General features: G+C 33.8%; 1 protein-coding gene across 1 annotated transcript in view; it reads left to right on the top strand.

Annotated features, from left to right (window-relative positions):
• The window catches only part of LRP1B (LDL receptor related protein 1B), a gene marked incomplete at both ends in the record, with an annotated part of 1,860,945 nt that overhangs the window by 1,130,060 nt on the left and 705,084 nt on the right, over positions 1-25,801 (top strand). Inside the window, 2 exons of the mRNA XM_079710778.1 lie at positions 18,008-18,088; positions 19,242-19,403. Of these exons, the coding sequence (XP_079566904.1) occupies positions 18,008-18,088; positions 19,242-19,403 (243 nt within the window). The remainder of the gene's footprint in view (positions 1-18,007; positions 18,089-19,241; positions 19,404-25,801) is intronic.

Below are 25,801 nucleotides of genomic sequence, written 5' to 3'. Positions count from 1 at the left end.
ATTATATCTTAGTCAAAGCTTTCTCCTCCCCATTGCCAGGTAGACTTGAGGTTCTAGGACCTTGGATGAGAGGGGAATGTGTTCTGTTTTTTCACTGTCTACTTCTCCTCTCTTTACTAGCCTTAGCTCTTCAGGAAGAGGGGAAAGATGGAGGAGATAGGTAACATCTTTTTAAGTAGGTCTAGTGATAATCTTCTCTCTGCTTCTCTGCATGTCATAGCCCTCTGACACATGAAAAATGCAGCTCTCTTGAGAGGCTTTTATGTGAGATTTTCTGAGAGACCTGAGGTGTCACCCCTCTTCAGAGTTCCTTGAACTTTCTATTTTTTCTCTGTTTTCTCTTCTTTTCCCTTCTTCAGAGTTCCCTCACATCTAGACCTAGATCTCTTTTTTCCCCATCACAGATGGTATACCTCATAGTCTTAAGTTGCTAGAATTCCCTTTGCTTGGTGGGCATCTTCTTGGTTGCATTACCAATATGACAAAAGAAGTTTTGCTATCTTTTGCTGGGTCCACTTTTTTTTCATCTCCCAAAAGTGAGCAGGCTGCTCTCCTAATGACCCATCTCTTAGACCTGCCACCACTGTCCTTTTTTTTTTTCTTCTTCTCTAGACAGGGTAAAATGATCAGTCTACCTCTTGAGCAAATACAATCAGTTCTCTTTTCTTATACACCCCAAAATTGTCATGAATGATTCTCATGGAGTCTCTCATGAAGCTACAGAGTCTGAATCTGTAACTTTGTCCACAGGATCACTCTTTAGATAAGCAGAGGCACCATGATGTCAACCTAGACTTTCTCTTTTCTAAGTTAAACACAACACGCCCTTCAAATTTTCTTACACGAACATTTGTGGGCTCTTTCCCTACCCATTGCCCTATTATGCATTTGCTTGGATTTTTAATGACCTTAGTAAAATTAATGCACTAAAACAAGCAGTTGATGTTCGATGGGTACAGAGTTTCAGGTTTGCAAGATGAAAAATTCTAGAGATCTGTTGCACAACAATGTGAATATAATTATCACTATATAGTTAACACTACTGAACTGTATACATAAAAATGGTTAAAATGGTAAATTGTATGTGTTTTTACTGCAATTTTTTTAAAAAGTCATGGCCTAGAATTGAACAGAACATAGTATCTCATGTGGTATTTTTACAACAGATTATCGTGGGCTTATTACCTTCAGTAATATAGATTCTAGGCTTCTGTTAAGATAGTCTTAGATGGCAGCCTTATCATGTAACTCATGTGTTGAGCTCCCAGTCAATTAAAATATCTAAGCTTTTCATATAGACTAGACCACTCCTTTGGGGTACTTCTAATATTTATATTTCAACATTCTTTGAAGTTTTATTTTGACAGTCTTCTGAGTCTTTCTTACCTACATATTTTAAAATATGTGCATGGGTGGGGTCCTTTCCATTTCATACTGTCACTCTTAGACCTCCTTTCTCTGATGACTCTTAACCCTTCATCCAATTTTGTAATTTTGAATCTGTAATGCTAATGACGTCTTCCAGTTTTGTGTAATTCAGAGGTTTGATAAGCATAACTTTTAAGGCTGTAACCAAATCATAGTGACAAAGACATGAACCTTTTGGAAAGCAATTAAAAACATCCTGGGGAAAACTGATCCAATAATTAAAACTCTGTGGATACAATTTTTAATCAAGTACTCATCCGCTTAAATTTACTGTCATCTCATCTTGCATGTGTGATACTTTTATTTATCATGGCCAGACTTTTCAAAAATTTTGCTAAAAAGACAGGAACACTCTGTTTATAGAATTCTCATGATATATACTTACCTGAAAATTGTATCAGCAAATAATTAAAGTTAGTTTGACATGAGTTAATTTTATTTTACTCATGCGAAAACAGTCTCTTTAAAAATGCTGACAAAAAATGTTTTAACAAATTCATTCTAAAATTATAGTCAGAGATATGTGTAAACTTCACCTCTCTATAGTTTGCAAATTTTCACTCATTTTTGGAATTGGGACAATATTATTTACCATTTTCCAGTTTTCATTCTTCTTTCCCATCTTCCACTTATTTCAAAAAGACTGTCCATATTCTGAGATTAAAAATGTTTGATGTTTTATTACTTGTGTGATAACTTGTCTCAATATGATGATAACCATTTTTAGAAATTAGGTACTATATTTTTCTCATTTATTGGACTTAGAGCTTTAATTTCCTCCCATTCTTGTTTGTTCTTTACTCTCCAATCTGGCAATAATTACTTTTATTAAAATGATGGAAACCAAAGAAATGGAAAAGTTCTTTTTCCTGCCTGTATCCTTCAAATGTATGTTTTGTATCCCAGATGCTCTTGTTCTGTTTTTTCCTTGTTCCATACATTTATATTTAAACATTCTTATTATTTTTGTTTAGAAATGGTATGCAAGCTTCTGTTAAACTGTCTTCCCGTTATTATTAGGTATGCGACATGCTTTTGGATTTGCCTCGGCTTATGATTCCCTTTTTTGCACATACTTGACTAATAAGGCTCTGTATGCAGAAAAGGGGGAGGAAGTTAAGCAAACCTTGATGGAGTATATTAAAAGCCACAAGCAGAAATAATTAAAAACAGCTTTTAGTTCCTTGACCTAACTCAGCATTTCCCCCAAATCTTGCTTGAGAATATGAATCACCTTGGATACATATTACTGATAAAGATCCCCAGATTTCTACCTGCCTTCTGCAAAGATTCCCTATTCAATAGGTCTTGCATAGAGTCCAGGAATCTGTATTTTGGGAAAATCACCTCATGTGATTCTTATCCCAAGACAAGACCAGAGAATATATACTCTGTGATTTCAAATTCTCTACAAATAAGAATTTGATAGTGCTACTGCAATGAATTATCACATACATAATGGCTTAAAACAATAGAAATTTATTCTCTCACAACTTTGGAGGCCAGAAGTTCAAAATCAAGGTGTCAGCAGAGCCTCCTTTCAAGGGAATCCTTTCTTGCCTCTTTCAAATTCTGTTGGCTCCTGGCTCTCCTTGGCTGTTCCAGCATAACTCTAATCTCTTGTCTCCATCTTCACAGATTCTTCCCTGTGTCTCTTTCTCTTTCTCCTATAAGGACACCAGTCATTGGATTTAAGTCCCAGCCTTAATCTAGGATGATCTCATCTCAAGATCCTTAACTTAATTACATGTGCAAAGACCCTATTTCTAAATAAGGTCACAATCATATGTACTAGGGTTTAGGATTGGACATATATTTTTGATCCATACAATTCAGTCCACTACATCCGGGGAACTTTATTATGCCCTATACCACCAATTGAATTATAATGGGAGCTCAGGTGTAGGTAGTTTTAAAAGCTGAACAGGTAATTCTAATATGCATCCAGGTTTCTGAAATACCCACCTAATACCTATTAATTTAGTCCCTTCCTCCTGGTTAACTTCTCACCAAATCTCTCTATAATATTCCTCCAATCCTCAAATTCTCTTGCTTTTCCTTTGTATCTAGAGCTCTGCACTGACAGAAGTAATTTGCTGGCTCACTAGCCACTGGGCAATAATAATTATAACCGCCTCTATGGTGCTGACAGAAACGTAGGCCTTTAAATTTCTATCAAAAGTAAACATGAATTCTTCAGAGATTTCAGCAGCATTGATTTCCTCATTGGTTATACACACATTGTATATATATATACACACATATATATGCACACACATATATGCATATACTCAAACATATATATAAATGTATAATCAGAATCAAAATAGATAATATATACAAAATCTAGATAGTACTTGGTATTTCGTATCTAGTAGTCATCCAATAGAAGATTATAGATTTCTTTTTTCTTACTTTCAAATAATTTTCTATTCTCAAATGAGAATAGATAGATAGATATTCTCAAATGGAAATATATATTTTCAACTGGAGTTGGAGTTGACCCAAGTGAAATTAGTTCAGAAAATAGCAATATTCCCAAATCCTTATTTTCTATTATTAAATTTAGTGTTTTGAAAGATGTCAGGTTAAAGTCCTATATTGATCCAGGAAACATCATTTCTATAATGCTGAGTTGACATTCTGCAAACAGAAAGCTGTGTACATATGCCAATATTTGAATCACAAGTTGCTGTTCATTGCTATGATAAGATCTTTTCTAGCATTTAAGCAGATCATAGGTGGCTTAAGTTGGGACCCTACCTGAGGGTACTCTGCCAGAAAGCAGACAGGATGTAACTTCTGTGAGTCCTCCTGAGCCAGCATCCTTTTCAGAGCCTCATCCTTTATTAATCTGCTCTCCAAATATTGTGACATCAGCTTTTCGGTTCTCTAGAGTTCACCAAGTCAGGTGTTCTCACCTACTATGTTCTAGATGCCCGGGTCATAAGAGAAGACAAAAGGCAGAGTTTCTGTTACAGGTTAGGGGAGAGAAGAAAAAAAAAAAAAAAAAACCTCAATCAGCAAAAAGACAAATAAAATAATTAAAAACTATGACAAGTGCTATGAAAGAAATAAGCTAATGATGTTTTTACCTGACGTATTTATGTGTGAATTTTCTAAATATTGATGCATTTTTATTAGCAAAAATTTATATATATCCTCTTCTTTAATATGTATAAATTCTTACACAGGAGGACTGTGTCCTTATATGGTACTGAAATTCTAGGTTCAATATATGTCCATAATCTAGTCCATTTCTACCACTGTTTTGTATATAACTACATATATTTGTGTGTGTGTGTAGACACACATTTAGCTTTAAAAACTCAGATAATATATAAAACAAAAAAAACCTAGTAGTTACTTTACCTCACCCTTTTCACCAACTCCAGTGGCAACCATTTTTAACTCTTAGCCAAGTTTTCTTGTTACTATTTCCATTTTTTCAGTAAAATGTTTAACCACTATTTCTTGATTTCTCAAAATTATACTTGTCTTTTGGCTTCCTCTTAACTAGAATATTCTGTAAGTTAGTTTTAAATGAAAGCTGTACAAGTAAATTAAAGTTGTACAACTTTAGAAAATAATGTGTTGTCATAATAACATAAGAAGTTGTTACCTCATGATGTAGTTAAAACCAATGAGAAACTATATTGAGAGAGTGGGAAAGGGAAAGTGTGGAGTACAAAAAGAAGGTAAAATTCTCATTTTTAATAAAGACATTTAGAAAGGTATATAATTTTCAAAATTTGATTAGTAAAATATTGCTTATTGGTCAGCTTCCATAAATATACGGAAGACTATATATCAATCATCTGTGATTTTCTTCAGTTTTAATAAAACTGATTATAATGTAATTGTTGCATGAGAAAAAGTCTGGAATAATATTTCTTCTTCAGAAACTATTGAGACTTGCTTTGTGGCCTGGGAATTTATTGTTTTTGTAGAATTCCCTTGTGAACAGAAGAAAAATGTGTATTTTTTATAGGTTGCTGTAGATTTCTTTTGACATATAGATGGATAGACAGACTGATAGATGGATAGATGATATTACTCAAGCTTATTAATTTTTTAATATTCTCTGTATATTCATATTTTTTTCCTGTTTAAGGATAACTTAAAAAATAAAAGCTAATTTCTCTGAAATGTTTTTCTTTTATATGTAAAATGGCAATAATAAAAACTATCTCATAGTAGTAGTTTTATAGTCATGAGGATTAAATAGGAACCACATATAACACCAAATACAGTGTTTGGGTAGTTAATTGTACCACTCTTCCATTGGTTAGTTGGTAGTACTAATTCCCTTTTTCATTAATTCCATGCAATAATTAACATCAATGCTAATCTCATTCTATAAGATGATTTAAAATATGGGTTTACATATCATATAGACTTACATAAACTATGAATTTAAAATGATTTACAATTATGTACCTTGCTAAAAGTTTAAAATGTATATTTGAATATTAGCAATAGGAATAGATATATATAATTTCATATATAAATAGTCATATATGTAGGTATAATAAAATATTTGGACCCCTGACTAATTCTTTTGGTAGTCAGCTAACAAATAAGGACAAGGACACTGGTTACTGTAAGTGTACACTAGTATAGATAGATAGATAGATAGATAGATAGATAGATAGACAGACAGACAGATAGATAGAGATACGTAAGACATCAAGCATTAGTATTGCTGCTTTACTCCTGGATTTAACCACTGTAATTCCCAAGAGAATGGGAACTTTTCCCATTGAGTGCACGTTTTTCTCTGTTATATTTAGTGGTTTTTTTATGTTTTCTGTGTCAGAAAACATTTTTTGAAATGTGCTAGCTCCAGTTCTTTGTTGTGCACATAATGACCCGGTGATTTCTCATTTGCAACCAGAATCTGTGAGTATGAATCTCAATGACAATTTGATTTCCTGGTGACTTTTATATTGTGTGTGTGTGTGTCTGTGTGTGTATGTGTGTGTGTCTTTTTAAGGTGGGGGTGGCGTCTGTAAACAGAATGAGCAAGAGTGAGCTCTTAGAAACCATTTATAATCATACCTTAAACCAGTATTGATGTAATAACCAAGGTTGTCTATTCTTGGAGATATCATACTTACTTGTATAATACATTTGAAGTGTCATTTGCTTCTCTTTCCCTTGAGTGCGCTATCTTTTTTAAAATTTTTATTGGAGTGTAGTTGATTTAAAATGTTGTGTTAGTTTCAGGTGTACAGCAAAGTAAATCAGTTACACCTATACATATATCCACTCTTTTTTAGATTCTTTCCCATATAGTCCATTACAGAGTTATTGAGTAGAGTTCTCTGTGCTATACAGTAGATCCTTATTAGTTATCTATTTTATATATATAGTAGTGTGTATATGTTAATCCCAGTCTTCCAATTTATCCCTACCCCCCTTATCCCCTGGTAACTGTAAGTTTGTTTTCTACATCTGTAACTCTATTTCTGTTTTGTAGCTAAGTTCATTTGTACCCATTTTTTAGATTCCATATATAAGGGATATCATATGATATTTGTCTTTCACTCAGTATGACAATCTCTAGGTCCATCCATGTTGCTGCAAGTGACATTATTTCATTCTTATTTATAGCTGAGTAATACTCCATTGTATATATGTACCACATCTTCTTTATCCATTCCTCTATTTATGGACATTTAGGTTGCTTCCATATCTTTGCTACTGTAAATAGTGCTGCAGTGAACATTGGAGTGCATGTATCTTTTCAAATTATGGTTTTTTATATATAAAAAAAAAGGAAATTGCCTGAGTAGTCCAAACGTAGCCAAGATTTCAGAATTGTGAATGAGTATCAACCAATCAACCATAGAGCTAGGAATAAGGAATCCCAAAGTATATTGTTTGCACTAAAAATCAACATGTATAAGCAATTTGATGAAAATTACTCTTATTAATAATTTGCTAAATTTTTAAATGCTAAAAATAAAACAGAAAAAAGTATCCCAAGCAACCTTACTATTATTTCATGGCACTGAAGAGTTTATTTCTTGTGCCCACACAGTGCTAAAATTACCAATCCCAGAGTATGAATTAGAATGAGACAAATATGTAAAATGTCACATAATTATAGCTTTTGAAATTTCTGTAATATTTCAAAATAAATTTTGTTTTATTCTTTGTCTCTTGGAGGATGTGGTTTTATATGTACACACACACATACACACACATGCACATGACTAAAATTTCCTGAAATATAGTCTTAAAATATGTAACCAAATTAATTTACTTGAGATACCCACTTCTTGTATGTTTTGGATTTTGATATAAACTATAAATCAATTAATTGTTGTTTATTTCATCTGCCACATTTCATTGGGCATTTCTAATTTACTAAAGCTATTACTTTTTTAAATCATTTCTTGGGTTGAAAAATCTAAAGTCACTGTTTATTAACCTTAGGATTGAATTGAATATAGACTCACTTTAGAACTAATTATTTTAATTGCCAGGGAAGTCCATCACTGTTAGATATGAATCCATTCTTTGAAAATTTTTCTGCTTCCCTAAAATGTGTAAAAACAGAAAATGTAACTTTTATCTTTCCTGTATTTTTAATCTCACTCACTGGCTTCTTTCCTTTTATACTTATGTATGTTCAACTTTCATCCTCTTAAAAAAGATTACCACCAGCATAAGTACCTAACTCTCTCTTGATCCTCTATATCTCTTCAGCTATCATATTAATTCCTACTTTCCTCACAGTCCAGTGTCTTGGGAAAGTTGAAGAAAATTTACGTATGCATCTTCCACTCAGTCTACTAGAAAATGGAATCTTATTTCTTTCCCAGATTATTCCATGAAAGCTCAACAAGGAAAAAATTTAATCTGGGTAGGGCACTTCAATTTGTATTTAAGATTATCTGAGCAGCCTTCATCACTGCTGTTTCTCCTTGAAACACTTTCTCCTCTTGTCTTCCATGACAAGATATTTTTTGGTTTCCCTCCTACATTTTTCTGATTCCTCTGTCTCTGACTACCCTTCAAATATTTTCCTTATTTTCTTTGGGAGAGGAAGTAAATTGCTTTCTATAAAGTTCTCATTTCTTATTTTTTATTTGGGATGAAGAATACATTTTTCATTCCTGATTCAATTTTGTAAATTGTTTACAGGTTAATTTAAGTTTTATAAATTTCCTCTTGGCGTTCTGATGTTCTACTGAAGTGTTTCTATACATAAATTTATTTTTATGTATCTCAAGATAGACTATGGTGCTTGAATCTAAAATCATATCTCTCATAAATTCAGGGAAATTCTAAAGAAGTATCTTTTCAAATATCACCTATCTCCATTTTCTCTCTTCACTGTTTTTGGAACTGTTAGGTTAGTGTTTGATCATTTTAGTCTGTCCTCCATGATTCTTAATCCCTTCCACATTATTTTTAATCTTTGAACTGCAACAATGGAAATTTCTTCAGATCTATTTTCCAGTTTAGTAATTGTTTCTTCAAATATACTAACTAGTTCATGCAGTTTGTATTCCAAGGCTCTGATTTACATTTCTAAATGCTCTATTTGGTTGCTTTCCAAGTCTGCCTAATTTTTTTTCTCATGATGTCTTTTTACATTTTTTAAAATTTTTGTCTTTCTTTTTAAAATAAATTTTGACTTCCCTATTTTATAGTACCTATCATATTTCAATCTAATCTGTATCACATATTTTTAAAATATCTGAAGAGCTTGTGGATTTAATTCTGCCATTTGTTGGATCTGCTGAATTTCACTAACCAGATTTTTTTTCTTTTGCCTTTTTTATTTTATTTTTTTATAATTTTGAAATTTGAGCCTATCTTCTATGTTTTTCAGCCCTGTGGAAGTCTTATGAGACCTGTCTTGGGATCAGCTCTTCTGAATACTTGGACAAGCCTCAGAAATATTATATGCCCTGAGTTAATTTTTACCTTGATTTTTGTTACTTGAGTTTTCCTGAACTATAGAAACTAGAACTTAAGATGCAGTCTCATAATTATACATGTCCAGGGGAGACTGTATATGTTTTTCCACTTACAGTCCAGGCTGGAACATCTCTTTGTACTGGAAGGAATGTTATTTCATGTACCCTTCCACTGGGGGTTTAGCCTCTGAGAATCCAAGGTCTCTATTAGTATTCATACTTGTGTGGAACTAAAGAATTGTCACCTGTCTGATGCTGAAATTAAAACCCAAGCATCTACATTATAATTCTATCATTCTTCTACTGCCTTTGTGAGCAAAATAACACACATGCACGTGCACACACACAAACACACAAAAGTTATAGTTCACTAACTATTCTAGTTTTCTGAACCATTTTCATTTCTGGACTTGGAAATTTTATATTATTTTCTTATATATTCACCTATGTGTTAAAATGTTTGGTTGCTATTTTATCTAGCATTTCTCATTTGTCTACCACGTTGCCAGAACTATTCAATAATTATTTCCAGTTCTCAGTCTCATTTTTAATATACTCCCTGGGTGTTCCTTTGACTTCCAAGGCTTTGTTATATCAATAGTGATCATTTATCTTTTTCTTTTAATTAATTAATTGATTAATTGATTTATTTTTGGCTGCATTTGGGTCTTCGTTGTTGGGTCTTAGTTGCTGCATGCAGGCTTTCTCTAGTTGCGGCGAGCGGGGGCTACTCTTCACTGCGGTGTGCGGGCTTCTCATTGCAGTGGCTTCTCTTTTTGCAGAGCTTGGGCTCTAGGTGCATGAGCTTCAGTAGTTGTGGCACGCAGGCTCAGTAGTTGTGGCTCACAGGCTCTAGAGCACAGGCTCAACAGTTGTGGCACATGGGCTTAGTTGCTCCGTGGCATGTGGGATCTTCCCAGACCAGGGCTCAAACCCGTGTCCCCTGCATTGGCAAGCAGATTCTCAACAAGTGCACCACCAAGGAAGTCCCAATAGTGATCATTTCTGAATCTGTCCCTCAAGTCTATTTACAGCTCCTAAAGTTTCACTACTTCTATCTTACACCGTATTGTAACCATTCTGAAATCCTTACAGTTTCTCAAACATTTTATATCCTCTGACTTCTGGGCCTTCAGAAATGCCATCTTTCTGGAATATTCTAAAAGCACTCATTTTCCTCCTGTTTATCTGATTTAACCTGAATCTATCATTTGTATCAGCTTGTACAACACTTCCTTTGGGGCACAATATCTAAGATTAGTTTAGATGTGTATGTTGTGTGTTGCAATAACACTTTGTACTGCCTATATTGTAGCATTTATCAGAGATTTATTAAAGTCACTTGTTTAATTATATTACAAATGTTTTTCCTACCAGATTATAAGCATTCTGAGAAAAGAAAATGCTGAAAATTGTATTCCCAGTGCCTCGTACTATTCTATTCTATTCTATTCATTCATTCATTCATTCTAGATGATGTATCTCTAAGGCCTAGAACTCTGTCTGTTATAAAGTTTTCAGTAAAATATCTTGAATGAATATCTTGAAGCTTTGCAGTAGTTTTCTACTCTGTTTCATAGAGTTGGAACCTGGGGTCAGGAGTATTAAGTAACTGCCCAAGGTCACACATTAGTTAGTGATAAAACCAGGATTTGAACTCAGTTTTGCCTACCTATAAAGTTTATATTCTTTTTACATGGCATCATATGTGAGATATAAAATGAGGTTTTTATGTAACAACAATGAAAGAGCAGCAAAATGAAGATGATTTGGGGTACACTCTTACATTTTTCTCCAAAGTATGTCTACTCTATTGGATCTTTGGAAGTCTGTCCTATATAAGTACCAATTCTCTGGAGCCACAAGTAGCATCAGTAACTAGAAATGTTATATATTTTCTCAGAGGCTATAGTCCTATAATTGCTATAATCTTACGAAGTACTGGTATTTTCCATAACTATAATTTAATTATATGCTTTGGAGTAGGTAAAAATCAGAATTGGAGTATAAATAGAAGATGTAAACCACAGAAAAAACAATTAAATTTTTTATCTTTACCCCAATATTTCTGTGATATAATTTTTAAGGGTATTGGTATGCTCAGCAGGGTATAGTGAAAAAATAATATATTTTGGACTAGTATTCACATTTTACTCTGACACTTGTTGGTTATGCAGTGTATCCTTAGGCAAGTTATACTGTTTTCTTCTGCAAATTTGGGTTAGTAGTAACAATTGCAGGGCTATTGTGAAGAGTGTAAGTAATGTATATGTGACTAGCCTAGTACCTCTTCTCAATAAATAGTAATGTATAATGTGAATATTATTGTCTCTTTCATGTTTATATAACACTTTCCTAACCACAGATTCCTTTATTATTCTTAACATTTATTTTAATTTGAATCTTCTATACATTTTCCACACACTTAATCATGAAGGTCAAATTCATGTATATAGGATGTGTAATATATGCTCTCAAACAAACCTGAGATAACTGTATTTTGAAACTTCAATAAGTTACTTATAAATATTCATATTGGGGCCAAGGAAGAGGAATAAGTAGGAAAATCCTATATTAGAGACAGGAAAAAAACATAAATTGGATCTGAAATCTACCTCACTGGGAAACATTTCTCTAAGCTTTGTATATTAGATAAATATAAGTACCATACCAACCATGATTACCCTTGAGAGAAAGAGAAAATTGTTGCCATTTACACAATAACCTACATATAACCTGGCAATAAATTTTAGCTGAAAGATATAATAGATAAATTGAGCATACTACCTGCAACAATGGAAGATTTTTTAACAGTCCATTAATCCATATTATATATTCTATGAGGTTGAAGTAACTATAGAAATAAAATACAGTTTTCTTTTCCTTGCTGTAATTTTAACATAATAAATATTCTTTGACTTTGGATCTTTGTGTCTCAAGGAAGATCAAAAGTCAAAGAATATTTATGCAAAATCAAGAAAGAAAAGATTATGTATAACATTTAAGTCTTTATCAAATATAAGAATTCATAATGATATTTTAACAGAACAAGTATCCAGAAACAAAGTGAAATATTGGATTCTATTTTCAACTTTAAAATTAACACTAATATGGAAGAACAGGGAAAATGTTACATTTGCTTTAAAAAGTTTTTGTTTTATTTGTTAGGAAAAAAATATGTATTGTCATTAGATCTCATTTCTCTATCACCATCAGATACTAGTTATAGGACACTAAGGAGTTAATGGACACAGTATTTTCCAACATTAGTGAAAAATGGTTGGAGGCCTATATTAAACATTTTTGATGGAGCTCTTTCTAAAATGTATTTTACATTTGACTGCATTATTAAACAGAGAAAAGCCCAAGATAATTCTAACATTTCTTTGTTAGTTCTTTCATGTATCTGAAATTCAGTTACTATGTTTTATATGAATGCTGTGATAATCCCAGGAGTTATTCACATGATGAGCCCTATTTGTTCCACACTAAATCCTTTTAGAGTGTTGTGCATTTCCAGATAATGCTTCTTCTGACTTCTTGATCTTTAGGACTTAAAAGACTCAAGAGATCATGTTATAAACCAGGAGTCTGTGACCACAGAGGCTGTGTGATTTACCAATAAGGAAACAAAAATGAATCATTAGTGACTTTACTCTGCTGCATGTGTCCATTAAATTAATACCTTCATTCTTTTTAGTGATTTGCCCTATGCTTTCTTCTAGTTCCCAATTTTTTTTTCCTCTGTAGAATTTACCTCTTGGTAAACTCAGACAACAAGGTTTCCAAGAGAAATAATATAACTAAGTATTATGTTAAAAATGAATCAGAAATGAGGTGTAGTTGCTTAAAAACACATATGCATTATATGCATATGTTGACCTAAAACAAATAGACTGCCAGATATTTCTCCAGTAAAGATGGATTTATTCGGAATCAGTAGAGTATTGCAAGTCAGGGTCTGCAACCATAGTGAACCACATGCAAAGCCCCATAAAGGGAGGAGAACACTTTTATAGAGGGGAAAAGGAAGATGGGAGATGTATAGAAACAGAGTTCATGACTTTTCATCGCCAGGAAAGAAAAGGAGTCTTTTTTCTTCCTGTTGGGCTCAGCTATCATCCCAGGGTGTGAGAGCTCCCCCTTCTGGTCTCCCAACTCTATTTAATTGAGGTTCCTATTTATTAATTTTTTACACATGTATATATGTTGTATTTACTGTGGGCAGAAGATGTATGGCTCTCATTTTCTTAGAGAGTGAAGATACACTGGATTTTCAAATATTTTATTCATTTTGAAAGTTTTAACCTTTACGGAGCTAATTTCCAGATTCTTTTTTTTGGCTGGTTTTTAGACTTAGAATCTAAGAAGTGGATAGAATCTTAAAGGTCACATGGGAAATTTCTCAACCAATGGTACACCTCATTTGTGTTTCGCTTCATCGCACTTCATAGATATTGTGGTTTTTACAAATTGAAAGCTTGTGTGTTGTCAGATTAGCATTTTTTAGGAATAAAGTATTTATTAATTAAGGTATATGTTTTTTAGACATAATGCTATTGAACGCTTAATAGACTAAAGTATAGTGTAAACATACTTTATATGCATCGGGAAACCAAAAATTCGTGTGACTCACTTTATTGAAAATTTGGTTTATTTGAGGTTGTCTGCACAAAACCTGCAATATCTCCTGTATTGAGGTATGCCTGTATTGCCAAATTTCAGAAGTTTCCAAATGCCTGGGGAGATATTTTTTCCTAATAAAACTTATGATGTTGGCTATTATGTTCCAAAGTTTATAGAAAATATATTTTAAAATGTAAATTGACCTATTATAGATGCCTAAAGATGTAATGCTATTTTTAAAAATTAGATCTCATCATATCTTACACATTGCATTTGGTTGCTTACTCATTTTAATCATAACTTATGTTGATACTTCATATAAAGTCTCTATTCATGTCTACTGTACATCTTCTAAACATTAAACACTTATTTATCTAAGGAGGAGAACACTTGTTTGACAAAATTCATGTTGATTCTTGAAAGATTAACATAAGTTTTCATTATCTTGTCAAGTTAAAAAAATACTTAGGAATATTGATTAAATTATGCCTTGTGCATTTTCATTTCTCTTTTGAGTGCTTTCTCTTATATGTCTGAGTATTTCTTGGGTTGCTACATTCATGGCTTTTGATATAGTCTTCTATCTCTTCATATCAGTGATTGCCTCCTTATCACTTCTATCTTTGAATCATATTTAGGCTCTCATCACATTTTTTGGATTCAAAAAGTTACACTTATTCTAAAATTCATATCTCAAGAAATGGCTTTTGTAATCATAAAGTTTAGTAAAGATATGTTCAGTTTTAGAATCATTTCCATGGTTGATATTATGCCAGTACCTCAGATGGATATACTCAAAGGTAAATTCACACAAAGAAATTGCTTTTTAAAAAGTAAAGAAGCAGGTAGTCAAGGATGCCATGTCAACCTGATCTGATATGAAGCCACTACTTTCCCTACATGTTATTTATGAAATAATAGCAATTTATATTGTCATTGCATAAGTTACCAATATTAAGAATGGCTATATCACTTGCAGTCTGTTCACTGAATATCACTGCTGATCATCCTGGCTGACTCTCTTTTCCCTGCTCAGCTACATGATAGGGAGAGTTCTTACAGGCTCCAAAGGTAACTCATTGTTTCACCATTTTAAGAACAAGGGTGAATATTTTAGCCTCCGATTTAAATTTGAAATATTATTTTGGGGATAATATACGAAATAGGTATTTGACAGGATCACGCAAAATTAATTTGCTTGCGTTTTACTATTCTAGTTACTAATGATTTGCCAAAAATATGTGTTGATATAGACTTTTAATTTTTAAATGCCATGGTTTTTAAGGGAAAGTGCAAAAATTCTATAGGACTTATAGCAATACCATTTAAAATTCTTATTTCTGAAAATACCTTCACTAGTGTACTTCATTGGTTGAAGTACTAAGAAAATACTCAATAACATAGCTTTCAAGTGGAACCACTACCTGGAGTTACTTTGTAAAGTCCTCTTAAAAAAGAAATGATCCAGAAGAGGACTTGAGGGAAAACCTGGGAAGCATGACTGCCAAATAGGCCCAAGTTCCATGAGGAGAGCAAGGCCATAAGGGGTCCAATGGTAACTACCATTCAAATCTTCTTATAAATGGTGCAGTGCAGGGAACCACTTGCCCAGGGAAGACGGCATGATGGGTGAGGTCAGCCTTATCCAACAGTACAGAGGGCCTGATGATGGAGAGAAGGTGTAGGGAGCAAACTACCCATGCATGTGTGAGCCCCATGATTTAACCTTTAAGGCTCTATGGAATGAGTACCTGGGTCAGGACTGTGTTTAAAAACTTAAAAGAAAAACAACAACAAAAAAAGGCCTAAAGAAGTGTGACAAAAATGATTGGGTAAATCTTGTATGATCTGCCCTATAAAAATAAATCAAAAGTTGATAGTATTATAGAATTTAAAGAGAAGATCAAGATTCAAAATGATTGAAATTTCCAATATTATGAAATAGTGACTGGTACGGAGAAAAACTTGTGAACCAAATGCTAAAGACGTGAAAGTATTTAGGGACTCATTTCTGCTAGGCACAAGGAAGTTCTCCTTTACACAATGAAACATTTTATGAGAAATATTTAACCTTTAAGCTGAAAATACAAATAGGTAGAGTAAAAATATGGGTAGAGTAAAATAACAGGTAATTCATGGATGGTAAATGAAAGTAAGGTAGGAAATTGGTACGAGGTTGTTATCGATAGAATGATGAAGAGTTTGATGAACTGAATTCTAAGACCTATTTTCCGTTAAGGAAATACATATAACTTAGGCAAGTCTAACTTTCATGCTCTCAGTTTCTTTAGGGCTGAAAAAATTGGATATAATCAATGGTTTTCTTTCTTTTTTTTGAGCAAAGAAATACATTGTTATTATTCATATATTTTTCTCCAAATTAAATAGTTCTCAAAACTCCAAAATTAAAACTACAGGTAGATAAATAATTGTGTAGATAGGTAAGATGTGAACAGTTTTGGCTGAAGGAGTTTGGGCAGCCCGAGTCCAGCTGCTCCACCCCCTTGGTAGCTCTGAGACAAGCTACAAAATACAACTTGAAAATATTGCTGGTCCCCCTGCTATCAAATATAGGCTATGATTCTACGTCACTTGTCTTAGAGAGAAAACCAAGTGTTTGCCACAAAATGACTTTGTCTCCACCTATGAGAGAAACAGTAATAAAGAATATGGGCCACAGTTCTGTCTCCATGTGTCCTTTTCTTCTGCCTTTATGCCAGTGAAATGATGGAGGTTTTTCATTCTTCTTTTTCTATTTTTTTAATGTCTATTAAATAGGTTGTGTGTGTGAGGATTTATGATTCTATGAATATTGTCTTGGGAGATAAAAGTTCTGATATTGAGCAAATCATGTAAACTGTACGTGAATTACTTTCACCATATGAAAAATTTTCTCCTGGGAAATATTAGTAAGCTACTCTGAATTCCTTGGATGAGCTGTTTGCAGTTATATTTTCTCTTATTATTACTACCTTTTTTCTTTCTTTTTTTCTTGCAATCAGTCTTGATTATCTGATCTTATTATGACAAAATTGTCTGCTGCATTTACCTGTCCTTTGAATTGGCTAGTGATCTCCTTTTAGAATTGTTTTCTGTGCTAATTCTATGTTTTGCTTTTTAATTTTTGTTGTCATAGTTATCTAAGGGTTAGGAAAGGAGGTCTGTTGATTTAATTAAGTAAAATTTTACTTTGAAGTCCAATTCTTTGCTGTTATTGACTTTCAGGGAAATTTTTGTGGGTTTTTTTTCAACATCTTTATTGGAGTATAATTGCTTTACAATGGTGTGTTAGTTTCTGCTTTATAACAAAGTGAATCAGTTATACATATACATATGTTCCCATATCTCTTCCCTCTTGCATCTCCCTCCCTCCCACCCTCCCTATCCCACCCCTCTAGGTGTTCACAAACCACGTAGCTGATCTCCCTGTGCTATGAAGCTGCTTTTTTTTTTTAACTTAGAATTCACACTTTCAAAATCTATAACTGTATGATACCAACTAAACTAAATTAAATGAGTTTTTTGTTTGTGTTTGTTTTCTTACTTTCAACTTATTATGTTGACATCACTCAGGCAAAGTTGGATCCAACCTTCGTACTTTGGCTCTCTATGTTTAGAAAAGGCCTTTCCCTTTTAAAGCACGCACTTTACTTTGAAGCACACGAATATAGACCTTCATCCAGCTGTTCTTCACTGGGAGGAGGTTGAGTCCCTTGGTGCAGGAAATTGACGTCTATTTATTTTTCTTGCAGTATAATGAATCTAAACAGTCCTTCATCAAGTGATTCTCCTTGGCTTTCAGTCACTGAAGTGTACTCATATAAAAGATATTAAAAGTATGTGTATCCTAAGTCCTCAAGAAGTTACTGTCACTGTATTTGTTTACCTAATGTTTCCTCTGTGCCTTTTGTGGAAGAGAAAGGTAGAGTTCTGATCACATTAGCAAATGAGAAACAAATTAAGTGAAACACAGTTAATAACACCTTTCCTATTGGATGTTTTTATATCTTTCACAGAATTCCCAACTTGTGAGCCACTAACTCAATTTGCATGCAAAAGTGGAAGATGCATTAGCAGCAAATGGCACTGCGACTCTGGCAAGTACCAAATGTCCCCTAGACTGCACTGATTTGATTGGGGGCCTGGCTGGCTGTGCAGCTTCGCCTCTTTCTGAGGTAGTTTGTGAGAGGAGGTTGCAGAGTCAAGCACAATGGTCAAGACAAGTGGTGAGAGGGTAGCTGGCACGTCAATGGGGATTAGCATTAAGGAAAATGGAGTTCAGTATCCGTCCCTTGGGGCTGTGATGGAGATTTGTTTTCAGATATTATGCTGGACACAGCCTAAGTCTACAAACATGAAGTGAAAGCAACAACCGAGGAAACGACCTGGACAATTCAGGCTCCCCACAGCATTTATGTAAAATGCTCTATAACCTCAGGATGGAGTAGTTTATAAATTATACTGGAATTCTCCATGGTTTCAAATTTGTCACCTTTTTTTTTCTTTTTTTATGTACAAATGGTATTTTTTCTTCACTCAGTTATATCATTATGTTAAATTATGCCAAATACAAGTAAATGAATTATACATAAATCGTTACCTTCTCAGCCATTGATTTCAATTTAATCTGTTTTCACTTCACATTCCTCTCACCTCCCTCCTGCAACAGTTGTTAATAAAAAGTATAAGTCATTGCTAATGATAGCGTACAATAATTTCCTGATATATATACACACTTAAGAGCCAGTGGGGGAAGGGTACACAGTGAGCCCTCATGTGGGAGAATGGAGAAAAAGGATCTGAATTAAAGATACAGTTATAAACTCTGGGGTACAAAGGTTCTAGGTCTAAATAGTAATTTTCCAGCAATAATTATATCACAAGCTGTATCATTTCATAAAATTCCTACAGTCACCATTGTCTTCCCACTTCATAATTATTTCATGTTGTATAGATTTATTTAGTCAGTGGTTAGTCATTTCTGAGTGAAATAGAAATTAAGCTTCAAAATCCAAAGTCAAGGATTTTCCCCCCTTAGTTTAGTAGTTGGTATTCAATCAGAAATAAACAATATAAAAATGAAAATAATTTTCCCACTGCTCATGGGAATTGTTGATCATTGATTTATCATTCTTTTTTTTAATAACAAAAGAAAGCTCTCAATACCAAAAGGAAATGTTAAGTATTTCATAAGGAGAAGTTTCTCCATGGACCAGTTTTCACCACCTGGCTGTTGATGCTTCTTTCCAGATGATGACTGTGGGGACGGGAGTGATGAGGTTGGCTGTGTCCAGTCCTGCTTTGATAATCAGTTCAGATGTTCCAGTGGCAGATGTATCCCAGGCCATTGGGCCTGTGATAGTGACAATGACTGTGGAGACTTCAGTGATGAAATCAATTGTACCAGAGAAGGTTAGTAATTTTGTGAATCTGCAGAATCTCATTTTAATGTGATATATAATATTTGGAGTATTTTAGAGTGAATATCATAGAAAAATAAATTGTTCATCAGATTTAAAAAATGTATGTGGAACTATATAAAATAATTTGCTGATCTCTTTACTTTTTCTTTTCTCTGGTTTCTCAACCTTAATTCCTCCTTATACTTTGATACCTTCTTTGGTCTTCGCTTCCTATTTCATTAGATGCTTTACTTTCATTTGATCCTTTATTTACTACTCTTTTAATCCCCTACAACTTCTAAATTTCTGAACCCCCAAACCCATCCCCAAAGGAAAAAAAAAAGAATAAGAAAGGCATAATTTTCCTTTTATTTTTACACTATATTTGTTTCCTGAAGGCTGGAAATCATCCCCTGTTAAACGGTGATGTATTCCAACTGATTGACCTTCTGGAATGCAAGCTAAAAGAGGAAGGAGATCATGACAGTGGTTCCCAGCATATCCATGGGCAGCCTGACCCTGTTGTTTGCATGGGTAGCTCTGCAAAATTTGATCAGCCACAGGATGTGTTAATAAATTAGAAATCATTTTCCAAGTGTTTTCCAAGGAGATATATTTGTCTTCTGCAAATATTTGACAACCTATAAAACAGAATATTTCTAAAGTATTTTCTCTCACATGAATTCCTTTTGTCTTTCTTTTGTTTCTCTTTCTTTCTTCATCTCTCTCTCTCTCTCTCTGTCTCTGTCTCTCTGTCTCTCTGTCTCTCTCTATCTTCATTTCTCTTCATTTCTCTCAATTGTAAATACTGGAAACAGTGGCAATTACAGAGGTTATCTACATAATACTAGCTTCTTAAAGGAATAAATCTAGCTTTTTGGTGAACTCCGTAAGTGATTTGTTAAAAGAGATATTGTCTGATTTTGATTTTACTGATGTGACCTGGGTTATAAGAGTCGAGGCATGATCCAAATATGGCTAGTCACCTATGAGCCATGAAGTGATAAAACACATGGTCCTCATGGTGGTCATGGCATGAGTCATGTCTCTGCTGAGAGTGGACATAACAGAAGCTATAATAAAAACAGAAAATGACTAAGAAAATTTTTGGAACAGTATCTTATAAAATTCAACATGAATATATTTTTATTTAATTTTGCTTCAAAATAGAGAGGAATGATAAATCTCTTTCTCTCTCTCTTTCCCCCTCTCCCTTTATCTCTATCTCATTCTTGTGTCCTTTCCTCTCTCAATTTAGTTGGTCCACTAGTATATATGAACTAGAACTTTTGGCCTATCACTAATCTGGAGTGGAAAAAGGAAAGGTATATAAAAAGATATTTTTCCTCTTTTTTTTTGTATATTTGAAACATTCATTTGGGGTGTGGTTGACATTTCATTACTAACTTAGACTGAATATATACTATTGGTACATTTCCCCCCATCTCACAGATGTCTTTTTACCCTCCTCATGAGGTGTACATCTGTGGTGTGCTGACACTGACCCATAATATGCTGTGAAAGATAAATTGCCCCGGTGTTAATTTGCTTTCATCTCAGAAGTGAGATCCCATCCCTCTGTTCTATGTGCATGTATCTCTAAGTTAAACTAATCATTGCACATTAAGAAGTTTTGGGGAGATTGCTTTACCCTTATGAGTATCCAAAGTGAGTGGCCCATCCCCTTAGAGACTCTCTAGAGAGTTATTTGGGTTTGGATTATAGAATCAGTGGCTAAGGTTAATGACCTTTATCTTGAGGTCATCTCAATTTCACTAATATATTACTGTAAAGGACATACTGTCAGTGTGAATGCCATGCATTTCTTATATGATTACGGTAACATGCTAAGGAAATGATCCAGGTAACCCACATGATTGTTGGACATGTTTCAAGGAAAGAATGAGAAGAATTTCCTGAACTAATTTATATTTAACTGATTATAAGTTGTACTAGGATTCCCTAATCAAATATTCTACTTGGTGAATACAAGATGCAGGAATTGAGGACAGGCATCACTCTGGGATGATTTCGGTGTGTAAGACAATCCATAGTATTTCAAAGGGCATTGAAATATTTTTATCCATCATTATTTCATGTATGCTGATATGGAAGTTGTAAAATAACCATGACACATAGAATTGTTAACACTGATCAGGAAGGCCATTTTGCACTTGTAGGATTTGTGAGGACATTGCCAAGGTAAAGTAGAAATTTGATTCAATTAGTCATATAATTCAGTCCGAGAACCTGCTGCAGAAGAAAGAGTTGGGGATTCTGGCTTGAGTTTCAGGACTGGCTGTCAAAACTGATCAAATTCACCATATAATTGCTCAGCACTTTGCTTTACACTGCCTGGGTAAGCAGAGCATATGGTGCAGTTTCTCTCAACTCAAATTATTTTCAAAAGGGCAGAAAATACTCTTGAATTGACTTTTAATAGTAAAAGAGAAGGAGATACCAAGAATGACATTCCATATATAATCTCTATTTCAGAAAATTCCTGAGCTTAAGTTCAATTCATATTCTTTCTGATACCACTTTCAAGAAAAGAATTTCTATGGTGATCATTTTTTCATCAGCAATGTGATTAATATATGGGAAACATGTTAATGACTAGTCGCCTCCTAGATTAATGTACACCCATCTCTTTCTTCCTTCATATTGTGCTGCTCTTTCTCTCACTTCCAAACTCCTTTACTAGGCAAAGAAGATACAATATCTTTACAAGTCACTATGCAAGTGTGCATATGCGCATGCACATGCACACGCATACACACAGAGTCTATGAGTTAAAGTGGAATAGAAAGACCATCCATGGCACATGATTCCTTCCTTTGTTTCAATGCCTGTTTATCATTAATTTAGCACTTTTTGGTTCTGAATCCTTTGGTTGGTACACATATTTATAGTTACCCTTTTGTAGCTACTGGGTGAATAGTTTTTCCAAGTGGAAAAACAGTGAGGCTGGACTGTCAAAGAATTTGGTATGAGGGAACTTCCTCTAGAGCCTCAGTCCTGACCATTTATTAAATATTGAAAAGTTTTGTAAAAAGATGGTTTTACCTGTAAGAACATCAAGAATAAAGTTAAAATGAGACTTCAGTCTTTCCTTACAAGTCTTTATCTCCCTGGCTGTAATATTTTTAAAAAGAGAGCATGAGCGAGAGATGTTGGACATACGTCACATCTGTAAAACACCAAATATATAGAATTAATCTTATCCCATTGTTGATAGTTTAGTTCATTTGAGTTATGTAAACTTTCATTCTTATACTCTTTTTGGGAATTATCTCAAGCATATTTCACACAAGGAATAAGGCATTTCTATAATAAACATATGAAAATATGAAAATTGTGCAGTATCTTTAGACAGCTCTTCTTCCATGTCAAATTCCATTTAGAAATTGTTGTAAAAAATTATAACAAATAATTTCAACGTGGACTTGATTGAGAAGGGAACAGGTTTTCTCTAGAATAGATTCTGCCTAAATTTTATAATTTCTTCTAAATGCAACAATATCCCTCAAATATTTGGATTTTTCTTTGAGAAAGCCCCTGACACTGTTTTATAATTACTGTTCTCTAATGTCTTCTGTTTGGCTAAAAAGGGAGTATTTACTACCTGCTGCATTAAGTGAATGAGCTGGGTGATGCTGGAATGTGTGATCTCTTATTTACATCACAAATACAAATTAAATGCAAATTTGAGATTTAGTATGTATTGACCTTCAATTTTGAATTATTATAAATAATCTTTAACAAGTTCCCCAATCCATTAGGCAGTCAAATGTGTACCATTATTAATGTACGTGCTCATACATGCTTATGTTCTTTTGCTTTAACTGCTTTTGTTTCTGCTTTGGAAACTTCCATTTCTTTTGGGCTTCATCTGCATTCATTCATGCATGCATTTATTCATTTGCCTCTCTACATCCTTGTTCCCAATTTAAGAAGGGAACTAGAGAAATTTTATTTTATCTTTGTAGTTTCATAGTCAAGTACAATATTTGATATATAATGAGTATTTGATAAATAATTATTGAGTGAAAGAGTCTATTTCTTGACCACAAAAGTTGTTTATATTTCAGAATCAACACTTATTTGTTTTGTCTTATTCATCTAGTAACTTCTGTTTCCTCATCCTGGAGTTTATTTCCATGATGGCGTACAAGGCTAGGTGTACGGATCTAATCATTTACATTTCCTCAATACAGCATAGCCACTTTCATTTATCCAATAATACTGGCAATTTCAGCCTAGGATTCAATAAAATATAATAGATATGAAATCTGCTTTATCTTTTATTATTGTTTACTTCTTTTTTTATGTACTCTCTGTCCAATAGATAGAAAGTTTCAGAAAGATAAGAAAAGTTTACATCTTTGTTTTTTGTTTTTTTTTTACATCTTTATTGGAGTATAATTGCTTTAAAATGGTGTGTTAGTTTCTCCTTTATAACAAAGTGAATCAGTTATACATATACAGATGTTCCCATATCTCTTCCCTCTTGCGTCTCCCTCCCTCCCACCCTCCCTATCCCACTCCTCTAGGTGGTCACAAAGTACCGACCTGATCGCCCTGTGCTATTCGGCTGCTTCCCACTAGCTATTTTACGTTTGGTAGTGTATATATGTCCATGCCACTCTCTCACTTTGTCACAGCTTACCCTTCCCCCTCCCCATATTCTCAGGTCCACTCTCTATGGACACAGACAGAGTATGTCTGTGTCTTTATTCCTGTCTTACCCCTAGGTTCTTCATGACATTTCTTTTTCTTAAATTCCATATATATGTGTTAGCATATGGTATTTGTCTTTATCTTTCTGACTTACTTCACTCTGTATGACACACTATAGGTCCATCCACCTCATTACAAATAGCTCAATTTCGTTTCTTTTTATGGCTGAGTAATATTCCATTGTATATATGTGCCACATCTTCTTTACCCATTCATCCGATGATGGACACTTAGGTTGTTTCCATCTCCTGGCTATTGTAAATAGAGCTGCAATGAACATTTTGGTACATGACTCTTTTTGAATTATGGTTTTCTCAGGGTATATGCCCAGTAGTGGGATTGCTGGGTCATATGGTAGTTCTATTTGTAGTTTCTTAAGGAACCTCCATACTGTTCTCCATAGTGGCTGTACCAATTCACATTCCCACCAGCAGTGCAAGAGTGTTCCCTTTTCTCCACAAACTCTCCAGCATTTATTGTTTCTAGATTTTTTGATGATGGCCATTCTGACAGGTGTGAGATGATATCTCATTGTAGCTTTGATTTACATTTCTCTAATGATTAATGATGTTGAGCATTCCTTCATGTGTTTGTTGGCAGTCTGTATATCTTCTTTGGAGAAATGTCTATTTAGATCTTCTGCCCATTTTTGGATTGGGTTGTTTGTTTTTTTGTTACTGAGCTGCATGACCTGCTTGTAAATTTTGGAGATTAATCCTCTGTCAGTTGCTTCATTTGCAAATATTTTCTCCCATTCTGAGGGTTGTCTTTTGGTCTTCTTTATGGTTTCCTTTGCTGTGCAAAAGCATTGAAGTTTCATTAGGTCCCATTTGTTTATTTTTGTTTTTATTTCCATTTCTCTAGGAGGTGGGTCAAAAAGGATCTTGCTGTGATTTATGTCATAGAGTGTTCTGCCTATGTTTTCTTCTAAGAGTTTGATATTTTCTGTCCTTACATTTAGATCTTTAATCCATTTTGAGCTTATTTTTGTGTATGGTGTTAGGGAGTGTTCTAATTTCATTCTTTTACATATCCCTGTCCAGTTTTCCCAGCACCAATTATTGAAGAGGCTGTCCTTTCTCCACTGTACATTCCTGCCTCCTTTATCAAAGACAGGTTGACCATATGTGCGTGGGTTTATCTCTGGGATTTCTATCCTGTTCCATTGATCTATCTTTCTGTTTTTGTGTCAGTACCATACTGTCTTGATTACTGGAGCTTTGTAGTATAGTCTGAAGTCAGGGAGCCTGATTTCTCCAGCTCCATTTTTTGTTCGCAAGTTTGCTTTGGCTATTTGGGGTCTTTTGTGTTTCCATACAAATTGTGAAATTTTTTGTTCTAGTTCTGTGAAAAATGTCAGTGGTAGTTTGATAGGGATTGCATTGAATCTGTAGATTGCTTTGTGTAGTAGAGTCATTTTCACAATGTTGATTCTTCCAATCCAAGAACATGGTATATCTCTCCATCTATTTGTACCATCCTTAATTTCTTTCATCAGTGTCTTATAATTTTCTGCATACAGGTCTTTTGTCTCCTTAGGTAGGTTTATTCCTAGATATTTTATTCTTTTTGTTGCAATGGTAAGTGGGAGTGTTTTCTTGATTTCACTTTCAGATTTTTCATCATTAGTGTATAGGAATGCAAGAGATTTCTGAGCATTAATTTTGT

This window comes from Hyperoodon ampullatus (assembly GCF_949752795.1).
Source record: "Hyperoodon ampullatus genome assembly, chromosome: 8".
In the NCBI taxonomy this organism is placed as follows: domain Eukaryota; kingdom Metazoa; phylum Chordata; class Mammalia; order Artiodactyla; family Ziphiidae; genus Hyperoodon; species Hyperoodon ampullatus.
Note: the sequence above shows the minus strand (reverse complement) of the source record. Positions and strands in the feature narration are given on the sequence as shown.